Source organism: Microtus oregoni, unplaced genomic scaffold (genome assembly GCF_018167655.1).
Source record: "Microtus oregoni isolate MIOR12 unplaced genomic scaffold, Mior012 000001F_ref0000356, whole genome shotgun sequence".
Lineage (NCBI taxonomy): Eukaryota > Metazoa > Chordata > Mammalia > Rodentia > Cricetidae > Microtus > Microtus oregoni.
This window is the reverse complement of record NW_024543060.1, coordinates 22,105,758-22,127,523: the sequence shown is the minus strand read 5'-3', so window position 1 is coordinate 22,127,523 and position 21,766 is coordinate 22,105,758. Positions and strand designations below refer to the sequence as shown.

Genomic DNA, 21,766 nt, shown 5'->3' with positions numbered 1-21,766 from the left:
AAATATTAATCAATGAAAGGAAAATGATGTATTTTGGTCAATTTCTTGTTATTCTTCATAAAATGGCTTATTGAGAATAATAGTAATATTTACTGCTCTTACTAAGCAGATTTGCTATTAAACTTGTACTAGCTTGTTTTGCATGCCTAATTGCTTATCTGTCTGTCATCCATTTATGCATCCCCTCACTTGTATACCTGTATTATTTGATTGACAAGTTCTGAAAGGGCACGTGAAAAATATATTAAATATATTAAACAAATGCAGAAGGAAGGTACAAAATGCAGTCAAAATAAAAAGAATTTAAGTACATTCTTTAAGAATTTTTTAAAGCGGTAAACAAAACTAAAATAGCTTATTTCTCCTGGAGGTTTTAGTAACATAAAATCCTTAAAGCTATCGTCAACTGCCGTATAATACATCACACCTTCAATTAGCTGCTGAATCCTTTCAAGTATTTTTGCTAAAATAATGGGCAATACATACTCATGCTCTCTATTTGGTATTAAGCTGATGGCAGCAAAAACACAGAACTATCAGAATTGGATGGATGAAAAAAATTGATTCCATCAAAGTGGAGAAAAAAGAATCATTTAAATTAATTAAGACAAAATCTCAAGAAGTCTAAGTCATCTCAGAAAGAAAATCATTATTATCGTTGAAAGTATGAAGAATGTTTTTTGAAATTTCTTTTCATTTATGAGTTTGAAATAATATAATTAAGAAATAAAATGTTAATTTTCTAAGGATACATCCCTTAAACAAGAAAATAATCCAACGAAAAGTACACAAGAAAATAAATTAAAATATGGTGATGATTTTTAACTCGAGTCACATAAAGTAATATCATAAATTTTGTAAGACAAAGAAGTAAATAAGTTATTTTTATGTAATTTCTATTCTAGTTTTCTTTAGACATTATTGGGTGTACTGAAAATTAGGATTTAATATTTGAACTCTTCATGAGTTCGTTATTTGGACATGGCTGTCATCATTAGTAAAGAAAGCTGTCTTCTACACATGTTCACTCAAGTATTTGTGGCACTGCCTGTCGTGATGCTTTTCAATTAAATTAGCAGAATATATTGACCAAGAAAACAACAATATACTTGCCCAGCGTTCCCAATTTCTTCTGAATAAAGTGTTCATCATGTAAACTGTATGAAACACAGATGAAAATGACGGCTCTGAAAGTGTATTTTTGATGTCCTATACAGTTTTCCTTCAAGTTCTGCCTTCATTGTTTACGAATGGCATGCATCAAAAGTACACACATTCATCAGTGTGATCAGTAAGACTTAGCTATTGGTAAGTGCTATGAAAATAAATGCATAAGATTAAATGGATAATACTTAAATAAATAAAGTGAGTGTCTCATGCTCAATCGGTGCATACCAGGTTCTCTGATTTCCTTCCCTAGCTCAGCAAGCATCAACTCAGGTATTAACTTATTTATTAATGTTTTTTTGATACTTCATCAAATCAATCAACATGAATTAAAATGGCCACAGAAACAAATTTATTCCATTTAGAGGAATAGTTTTATAGAAAATATACCTCTTCTGCTCATATATAATCCTATTATTAAACTTTAGTCTCTTCAACAAGTTGATAAATTCTAATAACTTTTACTTTCTTATGTAAGATAAAAGGAGAATGTTTTTCAAAGATATTTCAGGTCAAATTGTCTTATGTTGTAATATAGTTTCCATTATATATGCTTAGTAGTAAAAACATAGTAAATTCTAATTCTGTTCTCTGAATCTAAATAGCTGGAAAGAAAAACAGACATACATATACATCAGAGAGACAGGCAGATAAGATAGATTGAGAAGAGAGAGATCTCAGCTGTGCTATTACATATGATTATTTGCAGTCAGCATCCAGGGTCATTTATTATATTTTAAAACATTTTTATATTAAAATAGATATTTAGTAAAGTAACAAATAAAAGAAATGAATAGATGAACAAATAAAGGAAATATTAGAGCTAAACTTATTATCATTTTAAAACAAGTCAGTGTTCTCACCTGCATAAATCACAGATCTCCTAAGTCTACCTTACAGATCGTGAAGCTTTCCTGTGAATTTCACGCAATGTGTACAAATGACGTTCCTTACAAGAGACATACTATCAGCCACCTCACTCTTGTCATAACAATTGTTTCATGAGTAATGGTTATTGAAATATATGAGTACTTACTTGGACCTTCTTTTAAGAATGAAAGTCATAGTCCTAAGGCATTATTTTTTGATATAGAAATTGAAGGCAGTATTTTAATATAATTTATATTTTCAGACATGATTTGCTAGATATTTCATTTTCTATATGAGAAAATATACCAAATACACTATTGTCATGGATTAAGAAAGGAATCAGAGATAATGCTTTCAGTGGTTTCTGTGTTTTTTGTTAGGCTTATTATTAATAAATACCTTACAAATATGTCACATCCTAAATGAACTTTATTTAGTGTTTATCACCTTGAAAACTACATTTCCAGTGTTATCTCTTGAACTCCTTATTCACCACACATGCAAATGGGTCAGTTTTGTGCTGTGTACTCGTATAATGAAATCCAGTAGTAAAATGTGCCTCAAATGTTTATATAAATTGTTGAGACGTAGTCTACCATCACCATTAAAGTGTCCTCAGGTAATCATCCATGGCTCTAGGAAGTGTGCCATTTGCTTCTAATGAGAAGAGGTTTTAAGACAGTGTTGTTTCTCCACCCAGCCTGCTGTTATGGTGAATACGTAGAAATAGCCATTCATCTAAAACTTATTATTTAAACCAGGATTTATGTGAGCTCATCCTTAAATACAATAACATTTTGGGGAACGAACAATTATTTCTTGTTCTATGCTGAATATGCATTTCCTTTGGTTTTGAATGTATCTAAATAAGTAGGCATAGACATTTTGACAGGTAGGTGAATGCATGTTTATATTGAAGTTTCATTATGATTTGAAAAATCCCTAAATACTGCAATACAGACAAAATCTTATTTTGCAAGAACCACCACTAATGATCTGGAAGCTACATGCCCTTAAGTGTTCTCTCTCACTAGAAGGATCTATGCTAGCATATCTTAAACAGACATAAATATTGTTGATATCTTGAAGACCAATATTTAAGTAATTTAATTAGCATATATTTATGAAATTTTATTTATGGACAATTCTTTTCAATGTATATAAAACAGCATTAAAATCTCTACATTGTCTTACACAGGAGAGTATCTTAGTTGTCTGTGAAGGAATCATTAGCAAATGTCTTATAGTATCTGAAATAACTAAAACATCAAAATTACTATGAAGTTATATGAAATGTACTGAAGATAATCATTTAGAAGTGTAATCCATACATAATACCTTATATTTCTTTTTCATCTATATCAGTGTAAACAAATTTATGTGTATTTGATGTCTACGAGAACATATAAATGTAAATTCAGAGCAGCCAAATCTCAAGTATTATTGCATTCTTGAAAATCTATTTTGAAAGTATAATCAAAGTTAAAATTAAGCCAGCATGGATAAGAAATATAAAATCCGTATCAAGTTCTTTAATCTAAAATTGTTTTCCAATTTTAATAATATATAATGATAGGATAATGTTCCTAATTATTAAGATGGTGCACGCCAACTATTCCTTGTTAGTCAAACCCAAATTAGACCAGGTTAGGAAATATCTGTAAAATCAGACCTAGTGTGAAGAGACAAGCTCCCATTTTAAGAAGGTCCATGGGCACTGCCCGTTGTGTCTGTGATAAGGAAAAGCTTTGCAGTTGAGGATCACCATGGGCTTCACACTTTTCTCTCATAGATTATCAACAGTCTAGTCCACTGTGACAAACAGCTGTGCTAGTACCAATAGGCTTATGCAGATGGCTTAAGCTTTACACGTGGGAAGCACTGGAAGGCATCACTCACCTTGCTCAAGTGGTTGACTTTTAGTTGAAGTAGTTTTCATCTTGAGTGCCTCCCTAACAGACATGTCACAGCAGGAGCCTTTGTTAGTGTCTTGGTCACTGTCAGCCTGATCACTGTCCCCGTGCCCACTGTCTCTCAGGCTGGCTCTTTCTGGGTCCTTAAACGTGGAGCTACTGAAATACATATAAAGAAAAAAAGGAGAGAGTGTTGTCTCGACCAGTTTAAACCTGCAGTGTAGTCTCTTGCAAAGCAATTTTGACACAAATGCAAATGGAGAAGCCGAGAAAGTTATTTAATAGGCCTTACCTTTGAACAAACTGCTGCCTGCTGCCCATGTAATTGGGCTCTGCGGGAAAATTGTCTGTCTGTGAACGAGAAGGAAAAAAAATACGTATAGTTGTACACTGGACAAATCTCCTGCAGAGCAACAAGATTTCCTAGTGGAAAAATGATTAATAATTCAAAAATTCCCTTAATCTTCAGATTTGTACATTTTAATTAAATTGGAAATTGCTGACATGTAATTATGTACTCAGAACAATTAAATGATTCCGGTCCACAAATTACCTGTTAAAGTAAACAATGAACCTGTCATAACTGGCGTTATCCATTAGTACCAGGATGGATAACACTATCTATGTTGTTTCATTACACAGATATTAAGATTGAATATTTGTGGGAGGAGTGGGAAAATGACCTAATTTCTCCATATTAAAAGTGTGCATTATTTAATAACACTCATTTTTATACATAATTGCATCATCTGCTGGGATTCTATGCCGTTCCTGGTATAATATCATGTAAAGTCATCTGCTCCATTAAAAGATAGATGGCCTTTCCTCAAAATTTTACTCGGAACAGATACAGCATGTCATGAATGGCTGAATTCATTTTTAATTCATTCTTAAACTACATCCCAACTACAAAACTTAGATGCAAACAATCCCTTGGGAATGACTAGCACTTTCTCGGTCTTTAAGACAGGGTGAAATAAAAAATGTTTAAAGTTACTTAAGTGTTAAGGGTAAAGACATTGAAAAGCCTGTCTTGTCGTTTTTTACTGCTTCCAAACTGACATGGAGGCCTGCCAACAAGAACTGAATTCTCCTTGTATCTTGGAACAGAGTCTTTTGGGAGAAATAGACTGGATCTTTCATAGATTTCCCGATACTGTACATTCACACGCGTTACTTCTTCGTGCAGCTGACTCAGTGACAATGCTTCTCCTGTTTTCTACATTCCTTCATATCACACAGTTAGGTGCTGGGGCAGCGATGGGTTAGTACAAGACCGTCCAGCATACAAGTATCAGACATGCGGAGCATGCAACCCATGAAACAAGAGGGCCAAGGTAAGGCTCAGTGCAGTGAAATATACGATTTCTTTATCAATGAAGCTAGTTAAAAAGAGTAGGGGTTTTTCATTTCCCTTTGTTTTTATTTTGCTTACTATGCAACAATTGAATTTATTTTTCTATAGGAAGTGTTACTGGTAAAAATTAAAAAGGGTTGAGAAAAATTGATGGAAATATTTTAAAGTTTGTCTGCCTATAATGAGATTATAAAAGAGACTCACATTTTTTCTAATCTGTAACCATCTTATTTTGATGATTATCACAGTGGCCTTTGTAAGCTACATGCAACATTAGGTGAACTGGGTGGATTCATGTTTCACTCTAACTGGACTTAGAGAACAATCAGAGGCCTGCGGTTGTCATCATCTTGTACCTGAATCAGGATTCAGTGGAGCATCTTCACTTTACTCCCATAATGACAAACTAACAGCTTCTAGGAAACTTTTCCTCCTAGTAAAATAAATATGGATAAACTAAAGAGATGGCACAATTTTTACAAATGCACTGCCTGATTCTAAGAGTATCCACAAACTTGAGAATAGTATAAACTTCAAAAAATAGAGTTTGTTATTTAAGATGGTGAAAATCTGTATCCAGTTAGTTATTATTGCCAGAAAAAAAGTAAATATAATAATCTCAAAAGGCTTCAGAATGACAGAGTCCAGTATGTTAAGAATAAAGGAAAAGAGTAAAGTGAAACTGGAAGTTAGTTAGAAAATACTAGTGTCGCTATAAATAGCATTATGACTCCAATGGTTTTAATTAGGTGAAACTTAAGTGTGATTCCTGTTTAGTGATACATAGGATAAAGACAGAAAACTTTTCTCCTCTCATCTTAAGGACAGCTTCTGAAAATCCATGCATGCTAGTAAAGTTCACTCTCCCTTTGAATAAAGGATTCTAAAAGATTGCGTGTTCATAAATGCATGCATTGGTGCGTGTGAACACAACTCGTCTGTACTGTTACCTACAAATGTTTAGAGGAAGGGGGAGAAACAAATATGATTTGGTGAGGGAAAGAACAAGATAAAAAGAAAAAGCAGAGGTGACAAGCAGGAGAAAACTGGAGAAAAGGAAATGAGAAAGAAAAGTATGTATGAAGGAGGCAAAGGAGAGAGGAAGGGAAAGAAAGACAAGACAGAGAATGCATTGCTTATAATTCCAGAGCTTTAAAAGCTGCAAAATTAGAAGCTTACAATTTTATCAGAAAAAAAGTGCAAATGTTTAGAAATGATGTCTACTTATTCATTAAAGTAACTTGGGAAGGAAGAGACTGTATTAGTTTCTGTGTAATTAGCACAGAGTAGTCATTTGGCTTTTATACAAACATACAACTAATTCACTCTAAAAGAACAAGCAGGTTTAATATAGACTGTAAATGCTTGGGGGTGACTGAAAATTCATTTAAAATCGTCTGCCTATAAAATAAAAGTATTTTCCTGTGAAAGAAAAGAAAGTAAGTCAGAAGTATCATCATCATTAATTAAATTTAGACAGAGACTCTCTTCCAGATAATATAAAATTTGCGTTCCGGTTTATACAGGAATGGCTCTTATCTTTTAAATCTTAGAAGAGACAAAAATGAGCTCAGGCCTTTAACTTGACAGCTCTTGAACTCTCCGCAGAGCCCGTCAGTATTGTGTCATAACAAAACAGATCTGATGTTAAAAAAAAAAAAACAACTGAATATGACTTGCACTTTTTCTTTATGTATGGCTATTTTTAGTTTTTGTAACAATAATACTTGGAAATTCTTTACTTTTAGAATAAATAAACAAATCAATACACCTAAGAAATCAAACACTTAGACTGATTAAGTGTGGCAGAATATAATATTCATGTACTCGCCAAAGTACATGGCATTAACAAATCATGTTTATAAAACGTGCTATGCCTAAGTTAAATCACCTTCTAAGGCATGCTTATCCTAGTTGCATTAAGAAGCAGAAATCCTAAATGAAAAACAAAACAAAAAAAGCCTGAAAAGTGTATACAGGAAACTTAATCATGTTGGCCAAAATGAGTAACACTTTATTGTGAAAGAAAATATGTTATGTCATACACCTTAGACGTGAACTTCAAGTTGATCACAAAAGCAGGGAGAAAAGATTTTATGTTATTATAATAAATGGAAATTCTGAAAACCTCAAATAATCAACATCAATTACAAAATTTCTCAGTAAGTGTGAAAAAGTTCCTCCCGTGCATTAATTGGGAATCATGACTGTCTAATATATTAATAAATTAATACTAATCTAATGAATCTATGAATCAACATCTATATAATTATATCATAATTAATATGAATGTTTAAAAAGATCAATATATTGCAATAACAGAGAAGATATATTATATGTTGTATTCTTAGCATGGATATAATATATGAATATACCTTATGCTTTATAGTCACACACATATAAAATGATGTGAAAGCTTTTCTCCCAGGCAATAAGATTAACTTTCACATCTCCTGGTTATCACTGAACTGAAAGTCCTACCAAATTCAGTAAGGCATGTGACATGAATAAAGTTCATTCAAATTGGAAAAAGATAAAATGTTTTCAGGCAATATTATTGTATTTATGTTTAGCTAAGACAGAGTAAAACGTTAGACAAACTGAACTCCCTAAAATTAATAAATGACTTGTGTCAGGTGACTTTACTCAAGATTGTCATAAAAACTGATCATTTTTCTTGGTTCTATAATGGATTATTCACAACCAGTTTCACAAACAAAATGTACTTTTAGCACCCTATGATATATACTAACAAAATACATATTTAAAGTATTTGTTTGGTACATGTATGTGGAGCACTAAAAAAAGTGATAATATGGCCTCAGAATTAAATGCACAGATGAGACGCTTCTGCAATAGGAACCCTCCTCGTATATTTATTTTATATAATGTAGATGAGTGTTTTGCCATATACATGCCTGCCACAAGTCAGAAGAAAGCAGAGGATTCTGTGAAACTGGAGTTGCAGATGGTTATGAGCCACCATGTGGGAGCTGGAAACTAAATAAGGGTCCTCTGCAAGAGCAATAACTCACTTAACTACTGAGACTTCTCTCCAGATAACAACTAGCATATTTTTTAATCTAGAAACTTTTATGATTTATAATATTATTTTATAATTCCCTCATGGAGTCTCCTTTTATGTCTTTTTCTCCTTCAGGGTTGAGATTAAGGTGAGGAAAAGAAGATAGAGTCCAAAATTTAAGTAGGGTCTTAGTCTCATTATGCTTTTATATTTTTTAATCTTTACATTTTTATAAGGTCCTTACTAAATCCCAGAAATTTTCTCACCTCAAGCATTGATTTTGTTACTTGGCTTTTGGCTCAATATGATTTTTCCCATTTACATTAGAACCATGAAATTATGTCCCTAGTTCCAGATATTGTTGCTTATAGATTGTTGAAGGCTAGATGATTTTTGTGCAACCTATGATATCAGCTAAGTACTAGTGATAGGTACTTTGATCTGACAAATGGACTTAGGTTTACAAGCTTTCCATTTGGTTAAGAAAAAAGAGGAAGGTATGAGGCCATCAAGAAAATACCAATAGTTTCCAAATTGCTGGGACAATTAAGTCCCCTCCAAAGGACCCCAAAAATAACCTGCCTTGGTTTTCAAAAATCATCCTTTTAATAAGAAAGGGTAACTCACTGTGGTTAGTATATGATTATTCTGGCTAACAAAGCATGGGGAATATTGTTTTATATTTGATGAACAAAATGTGATTATAGTAACACCAGATTTCTTTCCAGCAATATTTACAAAAATTCTGTGTATGGTGGTGAAAGCTTCCAGCAAAACCCAGTTTCCCAAAACTCACATGATTCTTCTCTCTTCTTTTTGCAGGGGCATATCTCAAGACTAGTATCCTGATTTTTTTTTAAAAATATTGATTACAGATTACAATCAAACAGTGTGCTCTTTGTTTTATTCAACTTAAAACTCTTTTACAGAATACAAGACTAGTTTATAATTTTATCCAAATTCCTTTTCATTATTATTCCTTTCATTGTTATGTTATAAATTGGATTTACAATAATTAAAATATTATATTGGAAATTTTATCATATATTCTTATATAAAACATGCAGCAATGCACTCTAAACAGCATTAGTCTTGTAACACTGTCAAAGTTGCAAATGATATTATCTTGACAATATTCTGCATGTACAATAAACTTCAGACATTTACATTAAATATTTCTAAATGCTTACAAGCATATGCTACTAAATTATTTCCAAAAGCAGAGGTCACTTTATAAGGCATTATTCACCTGGAAAATGTTTCCCTTCCTAAGATGACTCTCAGCGTTCAATGTTTCAGCTCTGTCTGTTCTCTGCTTAAGGGTTCTGTCCCTTTAGGGCCTTAAGGTGAGTATCTTAGAGCTATTTGATTTGCTGACGTTGTTAGATCGATCTTTATGTCTCACACTTGTCTTCTGTCCAAATTAATATGGGCTCTCATCACAGATTTTAGCATTTGACTCAGCAGCTTTTTAAAAGGCACCAACAGAAATACTCTGCACTGAGAATGTTCACTCATATAATGTGCAATTGTATAATCATCCACCACAGAGCGAGAAACAACCTCACCAGACAACCTATCCAGATGATGGTACTAGATATGCTCCGGCTGTTATCACTTGCTTCTCACTTACTATACTGCAATATAAAAGTTTGCAGGAGCACATAGCTATATGAATTCTTAAGCATCTGTAGCTTCAAGCAAGTAAGCTGAGCATCACTCTAGTTTCTTCTTGTTCTTTCTGACCACTTCTGCTCACCTACAACTACTGATCTTGTCTCCATAATTATATACGATATATAATAGTAACATCTTACAAATGGAATCAAATGGTTTACAATATCGGAGAACTAGGTTTTTTTTTTTACTTCAACCTAATTTATTGCATTGGTAGTTCATTTATTATTAAAAAATAATATTTCAGGATAGCAAGATGGCTCAGTTGCTAAAAATGCTGCCTAAAGATTTTTTTCCCTAAGGAAAAAATTGGTAAAAGGAGGGAACTAGCTCCTACAAGTTGTCCCCTTCCCGACACATAAACACAAGCTTGACCATGTATGTGCACCCACAACTACACACACACAAACACAGACACAAATAAGTGTAATAAATTAAAAACTATTTTATTTTACATACATCTAGTCGTTTATTTCCCTGTATGATATCTGGCTTGATTTTAGTTTGGGAGAAAACGTTCTACAAATATTCACATGCAAATATTTGTAATTATAATATTGGTGAGGGGAAAATCTGGAGGCAAAAATTTTAGGAATTAAAAAATATATTTAATTTTATAAGAAATTACCATATATTCTCCAGAATAGCTATATATATTTGCAATCTTAAGAGAGTATAAAATATATTGGTTAATTGCTGTTCAGCACTTTATATAGTAAAGGGACCATGTAGTAATGCTTAAATTGAATTTAAGTAGAATCTCCTTATTGCCAATTATAGATGTTACATTTTCATATGCATATAGGTTATGGATAAAATACGATGAATGGAGTTTTCAAATTTTTAATTATCTTTTCATGTATCTATCCATCTATTTATTTATTTGGGTTTTTTTGAGAAATGGTTTCTCTGTAGCTTCGAAGTCTGTCCTGGAACTAGCTCTTGTAGACCAGGCTGGCCTTGAACTCAAAGAGATCCACCTGCCTCTGCCTCCCGAGTGCTGGGTTAAAGGTGTATGACACCACCGCCTGGCCTGGTCATTTAATTTTGAGAGTTCATTGTAATATAAGTATCCCCCAAGTCAGTGGCCTATCTTTAAATCTCATCAAGTGTCGTTAGCAAAACTAACAATTATAATTTAACAAAGTTCTTTTCTAACTTCTCTGGACCTTGCTTTTTAGTAATGTCTGAAAGTTCTACTTAAAAACAATAAAGATATTTTTGTTTTTTTCTTCCGGACTTTTATAGTTCCAGGCTTTATGCAAAGATCTGTTATTCATTCTCTGTCTCTCTCTCTTTCTGTGTTTGTGTGTGCATGTGCATGTGTATGTGTGTGTAAAAATTGTGAAGTGTTGATCAAGGCCTATTTCCACTGATGTGCTATTGAATCGATGTTGCATTTTTGTCAAAAATCAATTTGCCATATTTGTGCAGGCTGACTTTTGTGCTGCAGTCTCTTTTGGTCCATTGATCTCTGTTTCCGTTCTTGGGATAAAGCTGCAGTGTCCTTATTAGTATAGTTTCAATTCAGCAGTGGGACTTCATCTTGAGATTTCTTTTCTGAAATTGTTTTCGCTCATCTAGTTCAAGTGTGTTTCCGTACAGATTTAAGAATTACCATGCTTGTATCTACAGGGACTCCTTTTACAAATTGAATGGAATTAGGTTTTACTTATTGATTACTTGAGGGAGATTGACATCTTTACTGACTTCTGTGTTCTGATAAATACACATGAGCTGACTGTCCATTTAGACTCTGGATACAGAAAATGAAATCTAAGTGAAAAAAAGTAGGTCTTTCACTCTGTGTAAACACGATAAAGAAATCAACCTATTTCACAAACTATTTGGGAGTTGAGGCAACATATCATACGTTTGCTGCAAGCCAGTGGCTCTCTGCACACGGCTAAATCCTGCTGGAGGTGCGGTGAAATTTAGATGCTCAGGATTCAGTCACAAGGGAGCAAAAGTTTGAAAAATTCCTTTCAATGGGGGACACGAGGTGGATTGTACACATTGATGCCAAGGGTTTGAAAACAAAACAAGTTGAATGCTTCCTTTAATACAAAGGCACTGCTTTCCACACTGCTAACAAGCATTCTTTTTGCAGCAGACTAAACACCAGGGAGCCTTAAGAGGGAAATAATTCATTTTCACTCTTTTCATACAGACTTTCCTTCTGATAGCTTTGCCTTCGACAGAATATATGGTGCAGTTCTTTCTACATTGCTGAAGCAGGCAACAGCATTTTAAGCCACTACTTATAAAGTTATCTGACAGCACCCATGGCTTAGGAATTTCTAAAGTGCAGGAGGTACAGCAATAACTACATTTATCAGTAGTTTTCAGAATAATACATTTTACACAAATATGGTATGGTAGACATTTGTGCTTTCTTTTTTAAAGGGGTAATAAAACACTGGATACTTTTGCCATGCTAAGCAAAAGCCTGTGTTCTTTAAAGTAAAAAAAAAAAATACAAAATAGGAATGGTTTAACCCTGTAAAAGAATTTTGCATCTACTGCTCAGTGAGGATGACTTAGCCTAGTTTAAGCTAATATGGTGCTGTGTTAAAACCCTCTACAAATGTTAACTGTTCTATAAATGACACTGATAACTTTAATAATTTAGGTGCCAGAATTTAATTATGCAATTTATAAACCTTTAAGAAGATCATCCTTGACAAGAGTAAAATTGAGATACTGGAAAGGTAAGATGAGTGCTATTTTGTTATCTAAAGACAGATCCAGCGCAGAGAATGTAACTCATTCCCTTTACAGGTTTGCTGATTTGAGTCCTGAAACGCCTGGACACTGATCTACCACTAAAGGCTAGGAGTGCTTCATCCTTGGCAGTGGAATAGCATTTGCTGTTACCGGCTGTCTTATGGAAGAAACAAAACCAGACTTAATGGTTCCTCTTCTATCACCCTTCCTCCTCCATTCAATACACTCTGAAGGCCTTCTTCTTCCTTTGTGATTGCAGTCCAGGTGACAGGGGAAGTTCAGCATCCACTCTAATCTGCCTTTTGTTATTGCTCAGTCTCTAGAGACTGGCTTCTTCCCTGCCTGCGTTCTTCCCATCTCTGTAAAGAGAACTTAAGGGTGCTTTCCTCTAGAAGTCACACATAAACTGAGTTCTCTACAACTGAGCCTGCAGGACTAAGCACTCAAACATTATATGCGGCCAGTAGAAAGGTATTGTAATTCTGAAAAAGCTTCTTTCAGTGGCATCAAGGCGTGTAGAGACAGGAAAAGTGAAGGTGATAAATATGTCATATTATTTTACTTATCACCTATATGAATGTTAAATCTTTTGATAGATAAGCATTCCCTTAAAATCAGAATTAGTTAATTTTAATGTATTTGGCCAGAAACATTTTTATGAGCTAAATTAGAGATTCAAACCAGTTTTTAGTCACCTAATTCACTTAGGAAATGTGAGGATGCTTGTAAACCCTATGACACTGAGTATGAGTGTTTGTTTTCTGGAGTATTTTTTCTACATGTGGCAGTGGTGGGTTAGGAGTGCTCTGTCTCATGTTAGGATCTACGAAACAGAATTATTGGATGTTTATTATTCATTCATCTCAATTGCCAGAGTAGACACACTGGAGTTATTGTCCACATTCATTTTAAACAGAGAAACTGCTGCTAAGGGACTGCCAGGGAGTCGCTGGTCATCTACCCAATCCATTTCCAAGCAGTGACACTTGGCAGAGACTTGCCATGACTCTCCAGTTCTATGCTGTCTCTCTCAGATAAGGATGGGGAATAATGAGCCATCTCAATATTTTTAGAAATAAGCTAATGAGAAATTAATGTAACTTGCCTTAAAGGTCTTTAAAAAATGCTGCTATACACTAAGGAAAATAGTACTATTATCATCCTTAAAAAGTGCCTCTGCCTTTATCTTTCCACGCTTTCATGTTAAAGTGTTTTCATGTATTGAACGCATATATAGATATATACAAAATTCTAATAACTAGATTGTTTCCCTCTGACTAGTGATTTAAAAGGCCATTTATTATCAAAACTCAAATGCATGTATTAGGCTTAACCATGTGATTGCCTACCAACATTATACTGAAACAAATTGTCAGCATGGGCAATTCTTAGCACTTACCTTAGAAATACAAATCAAGTTTAAAACATAAGGTTTAACCAGTAATTATATAAAATTCCCAAGCAAAAATATAATTAAAAAGGAGAGCCAATTTTATCTGCTTATTTCATCATGATACCAAAGGTAAAAGAGTTAAGAATGTAATATAGTTCAGTCGTCTTATTAAACAGGATATTAAATAATCAGTCAAGAGATAATGTCAATTATTGTTCTGATAAGGATGCATTTTGTAACTGAGAGAAAAAAGTAAATGGGAGAATTCTTTTTCTGTGTAATTTTATATCATCAACTCATGTTATCACCATTATAGGTGAATTCCAATTCTTATTTAAGTAAGTAAATAAATAAGTAAATAAATAAATAAAAGAGGGAATTCAATGTGAAATTGGTACGTGGATTTCTGTTTATTTTTCTTTGTCTAACTCTGCATATGCATAGGGAATTAATTATTGATAGGTATAAACAAGTTAGCCAACTCATCAACTGTCAATGCATTTTACCACGGTTAGTAAATACTTAAGAGTAATATAAAGTCTTCAACCTTTTTATGGATTTCAAAGATATTTTTTTTTCCTGTAAAGCAAAAACAAGTCCCATAAGGGATGCAGAATTTTGAATTTTCAAAGTGTTGATCCATTAGAATGAATTCCTGGTTCAAGACAAGAGTGATTTATGACCGAATAGAAGAATATGGAGATAAAATATACAAGCAATGGTGGACTTTTGTTTAGGAAGGAGTCTACAAAACAAGAAATATTTCCAGATTTCCAGACATTACCAAGTATTCATAGGATATTACTAGGATATAATATCCTGGGGTTAATTGGTTATCATTTTTCTATTAAGTATACTAGTAAGTATAAAATTCATTATGTATGATTCAAAAGGAACTAACTGTCTCCTCTAGTTAGGGAGTCATAATGAAATTAAAATCAAGTTTACTGCTAATACTGATATTGTTAAGGAAAAAATTGAATAGAAGTATCTTGCTTTTTATCACCCTGTCATTTAAATATCCAGTCCTAAGAGTGTGCAGATTTTACTTTGCCTGGTTATTTTTTTCGAAGAAATTTCTTCCTCCAAGGGAAGAACTGTCCTGATATGATAATTACTTACTAAAACAGTTGCTCAGATCATTGAAACTTTGGCTTAGAATTTTAATCTGCTACTTTCACTTTGTTGAAACAGTTGAAAACTGTTCAGAATTAACATGGCTTAAATTATTTACAGATACACAACTTCAAACTGAACAAACAACTAAAAACATCAAAATTGCTGAGTCATTGGTGCCTTCCAATAGCCTTTAACCCATGGTTCTTTGCTCTTTTAAAAGCAAAATTGTATCAGAATACTGCCATGTCCATGTAATCCCAAGATGCCTATGGCTACCTTTATGCTTCAGTAATACAACAGAGTCAGGACAAGAGACTGCTTTAATCACATACCCTAAAGGGTTAATCATCTAGCCTTCAGGAAAAAAAAATATGTTTTAGATATATCTCAATTCTTAGATAATTGAAGTATTTAGCATATCTTTCTGTACTTAAAAATGGTATGAAATGTTGATGTTTGCACTATTTTAGTTAGGTTATAGTCAAGAAAAACAAAAATAATAACTTTTTTCTCTCTAGGATATTGATGTTCCTCATCATGTGCACATTTGAAAAGCACCTGACTGAAAGAACTGCTTATATTTTTAAAATGGAAGCCAGGGTTTGCTGATCATGTTTCTGTTCAATTCTGAAGTACTTAAAACCATACAAATAGTACCACCATGGGAACACCTGAAAATAAAATGCACCCAGACACACCAGGCTTCCTGAAGTATGTTACAAATTCCTCTAGAGAACTCTTATGATAAGCGTAAGTAACTGGGCTTTTGTGTCTCTTCCCCCAGTGACACGGCTCTCAGCTCTGGTACTTCAAAGGGTGCACTGTCTCACATCCATGGTGTGTTCTTTTGATGCTATACTTCCTCCCCTGCTTGACAAGGTGATCATACCACGGTACAGCAACCCCCTCCAAGTCCAATATTTCCACTCATCCTCACCTGGAGTAACAATAAGGATACTATCCTTGCTTTTTTATAGTGGAAAATGCTTTCTGTGGAGTTGACTGAAGCCACTATAAGTAAATGTGAATTAAATTTCTTTTAATTCCTCATGTCATACATGACTCATCTGACTTTTATGTGTACTAAACTTACTATTCTATTTTGCTCTTTTATATTTATCATGTTTATTTGTATTTTATGATTCTTCTCCAGTTGATAATTGTTGGTCAAGCGTCTCTTCTTTTCCAATACCAGGCTATGCAGTATCAAAAGACTTTGCTCCTATAATGATTATGCTTTGAATGACCATGTATAAAAATGTCAGTTTGGATAAGACTTAAAGAACAATAAGCAATTCTGTGAGTAAATATGACAAGCACAGACTGTTTCTGGAGTTTCCAATTTGAAGCTACTTCTGCTATACAAGGCAAACTAGAGAAAGAAGCCATGGCCCTGTGCTCTCCACCAGTTCTGGAAATGTTCAATGTACTGTGTGTAAATGATGTAAAGAATTTTCCTCCAAATTGATCTGAGGCTCAGGGGTTCACTTGAGTTAGCACCAGTTATCCACACTGTATTGTATTCTGATCATATATGCTCTTGAAAATAATACGCTAAATAGTATAAGAATTCTGATTCTTACATCAGAGGAACTTCCTGGATACATGTGGATAAAACCTCCAAACTTCAATTTATAAATAAGAAAGGGCATATGGATGACTTCAAATGCAATCTTATTTTTAAATTTGATTTTTAAGTGAATGCGTATCCATGGGTTTGTGCAAGTGTGTGTATGCCTGTGTGTTAAAGCCAGTATGCTAAGTGTCTTGCTCAATAACTCTCTCCACATTGTATTTCCAGAGAAGTTCATTCACTGTACCTGAAGCTCCCTGATTCATCTAGGTTTGAGTGGCTAACAATCACCATCACCTCTCCCTTGTCTGTCTAAACAGAGCTGGGAATGCAGGTACCATTAAGTATCACATGTGGCATTATACCTGGGTAGCAGGGATGTACACTAAGGTCTGCATGCTTGATCAGAAAGCTGTTTATCCACTGAGAAATTTTCTAATTCTTGTAGTGATACTTTTAATATTCACTGTTTTATAATTCTTTCGCAGAAATGTCTGTTTTGATATGTTGTGAACCTTCTATCCCCTCAAGGCCTCCTTGTTTAAAGAACAGAAAATAGTTTATTAAGAAAACTTACATATTTTATTTCCCTTCAAAATTTAATTTATTAGCTTAAGAAAACTGAGATATCTGGAATCCAAATTTAGCAATGTATTTTTTTTAAAAATTAGTTACTTTCCTAAAATATTTATTTATAAAACAAAGCAAGAAAGACAAATCATAACTTAGGGAATAGAAAAATGAGTATTTGCAATACAACAAATTATTTCAGTAAAGTTAATACATTAGTCATTAGTGTTCTGAAATAAAATTCTTATATGATATGAATTATTGATTTTCTCTTATATAGTTGCTAGGATTTAGGTCAACTGCAATGTCAGTTTTTTATTAATTATGTCTGCATAATTCTTCCTTGAGGTTTAGCTGCTCAGAGTTGTGTTATCGTTTTTGAGAATAAGCAGAGTGGTATGTGTTAATATTTCCATAATACCTAGTATACTAACTAGGAAAATGTGCTTCATAATACAAATGATCATATTAAATTTTATTGTTCTATCCACCATAAGAAGAAAAATGTTGTTATAGTTCATAAAAAAAGAAAAATCATAAACAAGGAAGCACCTATGCTTAGACTTCAGAGCTGTATGTTTTTAAAGGAGGAATCATGGGAATAGAACTTTATTGTAAACAATCTGTCTATGGAGAGTAACTGATGAAATGAATCATATCCATTGACTGACCTAGAATTCCCAAATTGAGAGACAATATAAAACTGCATTTTCAACATGGGAAGAAGCCAGTGCCTTAGTCATACACTTATAAGAGACCCACAATTTAATATAATACACTCAGATCATACATTAAAAAACCAAGTTGTCTGTGAACATGTGCATTTATATAAAGTAGAAATTAGTCCCTTCCCTGTATCCTTGTACTAGGCCATACCTAAACCTTAAAAATCTTTCACATTATAAATGTTAAAAGGCATATTTTTTTTTCATACCATCAAGGACTGGCAAAACAGCTCAATAGTGAATAGAGTAACCTCTCAGCAGGGGAAATATCAATTCATAATAAGATCAATAAAAAAATACAGATAATCTTAAACCTGTTTAGATTTGAGGTAACTGAAAATAACGATGAAACACGTTCTATTTTCAGTTGACAATTATGTGATGAAACCTCAGTATATTCCAGAAGCAATTTTACTAAGTTGTTTTAAGTAGAATTTTTACAGTGAGATTTTCTCATTAAATTTGGGGAGTTAGTTTTGTTTAAAGAAACATGGAGACACTGAAAACTATCAACAATGGAAAATTACTTCTGGAGGAAGTCACGCAGTTGGCATATTAGGGCTTTATGATAGCTAAGTGTGTGTTCCTTAAAGGAAGTTTCTCTGGATAGACAATCTTTCAAAGCCTTAGTCAAGCCCTTGCAGAAAAGAAGAACCTAGTCCCATTGTCATGTGTAGGACATCCATCCCATGAGGAATTTTACAGGACCCAGTTCAAGTGACAGAGTAGTTAAAATCTGGGCACATAAGACTGCTAGTAAGTACCCGAGTCTGAACAATGCAGGTCTAGAAACAAAAATTCTAGTGGAGTAGATGTATCATCTTACAAAAGTCGGAGCCTGAAATCTAATAGATGGATATCTCACCCCTACTTCTCAAAGTTCTCAATGGGTTTTAAAAGTAATATTTAATATTTTAGTTGGTCAATTTCTTAGTAGTACTCTATACTTTTCTTTGGAAGGACACACAACACAGTTTACATAATTTTCTCAAAAAGAAATAAGACAGCAGGAAATATTTTCCACAGAGCCTACTTTCTCCTGACTTTTCATCAAAATAGGGAAATTAGAGTTGTCATATACAGGTTGAAAAATAAGATTTTCTCTCTGCAAGTCCATGTGTTGTTTCAAGCATAATCAATTTATAAATGCTAGGCTTTAATATAGGAAATAAAAAAAATGAAACACATACCCTAATCTCACAAAGTTTGAGAATCCTGATACCATTTCTTTGAGGAAGCAGAATCACAGAAATACCAAAATGGAGCATGAGGACCATAGTGCATAATAGCTCAAGCTAAAAGCCTAGCAATAAGTTTGTTTTCCATTATTGCAGAGCCAGTAAATATGCACAATGAAAATCATGACACATTATTACATTACTCCGCATTGCCTCTATTCATTTTAAAAACCCAGACGAGTGCATTTAAAATACTTCCACATGTCAAATGACAGTACGCTTTGCCATTGATAGGACGCAGAAAGGAATATTTTAAAGAGCAGAAGCCTGGTCTTACATGGCTTGATATAAGATTATAATAAGAGTATAAGGGATCAGAGCAATAACCACTTCACAATAAAAGGATGCCATCTAAAACATTTACATATTCCACTTGTGATATGTGTTCTCTTGATATTATGCAGTCAATAAAGACCAAATTTACAAAGCTTTATAGGAAGTTTCCCTGTCAGTTATCCCTTAGATGCAATCTCCTGTTTCAGTATCTCCGTGATCTAATATGTCAGATGACATTAACAGGACAAGTTTGTAAATAAGAAATATCTGAATCCTATTATTGGGGATAGGCTGCCAAAACAATCAGCCTCCAACTTAACAAGTTTTGAAGTATTTAGAAAAGCTGTGAAATGGGATTATAAGGTTAAACTGTGTACAGCTGGTTTGCCACCATATAAATATTTCAGAAATTTGATCTCATGGACTGCCTTATCATGAGACTTCTCCAAGTTAGATGGATTTCACTGAGAAAACATGCTTGTTGACAGGAAATCTTCATTGATTTGTATAATTCACTTCTTATGATAGGCCCGTAATTTTATCATGCTTCTTCTTTCTAACAAAAGTAATCTAGGAAGTTTCTGTACTATCCTATGTATGGTGACAAAAAAAGGCCAAGGGGGAGTAAAATTTCAAAACTCATGATAACTACATAAATTACTAAATAGATTTTTTTTCATAGGCGTTAGCATGCAATTTTATTGTAGTTAGATGTTTTAAGCATAAATTAAGGATGTTATGGAGCCAGATAATAATTAAAGAGAAGCAAGGTCTATCATAAAATACCAGACATAATTCAAACAGTCCCCTTAGTTAAAGAGACCTTCATGATGAGGAGCATCAACTGCTTTTAACCAGGCGAGTGATGGAACAACTTTGTGAATTCTGTGTCAAATAAACACCAGGCCATTAAGTTTGATTTTAGTTTAGCAGCTTTTTTTTTTTAAAGGTAATTAGGTTAGAAGCGTGCAGGGAAGAGTGCTCACCAAATTTTCCTAAAATGTTCAATGTGAAAACACCAGCTCTGAATCTGTAGTTCAAATGGAAGCGAAAGGTCATGGGCTCAAATTTCTAATGACATTTCCTGGGAGCAGATGGGCGCAATGAAAGCTAAAGATTGGATTTTCAATGCCTTCCTGAACCATGCTGATTGCACCCTAATGTCCTAACAAGATGATGGGGGATTGCAATTAACCAAGTGAAATGGCACTCCACTTCTCAAATCAGTATATTTCCAAGGGACACTGACCCAGGAATCCTTTCCTCCTCTTTCCCATTTCAGCATGTCATTATCCATCCTGAAATTCCAAACCCACACTCCAATGTTCTTAAAGGACCGACATTTCTTTGAAAATTTCATTTCTATATTAAAATCATGAATGTTTCATGTAAACACTAAATTTATACATATTGAAACTCAATGGGAAATTTCAAGTTAAAAAGTAGGAAATGTTTGACTAAATTTAAAAAGGATTTTCTTTCTTCGTATCATAAATAAATATGCTGGTATGAACTGATATGCATAGCTGTAAACAGAGGAGTTTACCAAAAAGCAAAATTTAATGTAAACATCCTAATTTTTTTTGATGTGGCAGGTTGCATGGGGATGTCGTCAATGATCTTTTAGTACTCATTCCTGCTGGAAGGATTAAAAAGGGGGACTCCTATTGTAAAATTTATTTTATTGCTTTCATATAAAGAAAATCAACATTTTTTTTAAATGTATACTCTTTTCTAGACATTAAAAATGGAGAAATTGTTTATTCTAATTAATATTCCAAATTTTCTGGTCTACTTAAGTGTATTTTCAAAATGAAATACAAGAAACTCTTTAATTTGATTTGTATATATTAATATCTATATTGAAAAATTAACTACATCAATCTCTGTTGCAAACATAATGCAGCTACGCTACTCTAGTGATAAATACCATCATGTTTTGTCATTATATATATGAACTTCAAATATAAAGCATTCCATAGATTTAAATATGTAAGAAACTTTAAAAGATAAATGAAATACATATTTTCCCCTGGAAAAAAGATCATAGGAAAAAAGATCAACATGGCAAAGACGAGAAGAACTGTCATGTTAGGCAAAAGCAATACTTCCATACAACTACCTCGTTATTATGCA

General features: G+C 33.3%; 1 protein-coding gene across 4 annotated transcripts in view; it reads right to left on the bottom strand.

The window, feature by feature from the left end:
• The window catches only part of Pcdh17 (protocadherin 17), a 93,252-nt gene that overhangs the window by 54,995 nt on the left and 16,491 nt on the right, over positions 1-21,766 (bottom strand). For 3 of the 4 annotated variants that reach the window (XM_041664899.1, XM_041664925.1, XM_041664908.1), the window contains 2 exons: positions 4,243-4,301; positions 3,937-4,109 (listed from right to left, as the gene is read on the bottom strand). In XM_041664899.1, the coding sequence (XP_041520833.1) occupies positions 3,937-4,109; positions 4,243-4,301 (232 nt within the window). The remainder of the gene's footprint in view (positions 1-3,936; positions 4,110-4,242; positions 4,302-21,766) is intronic. The other variant, XM_041664916.1, reaches the window with a different exon arrangement.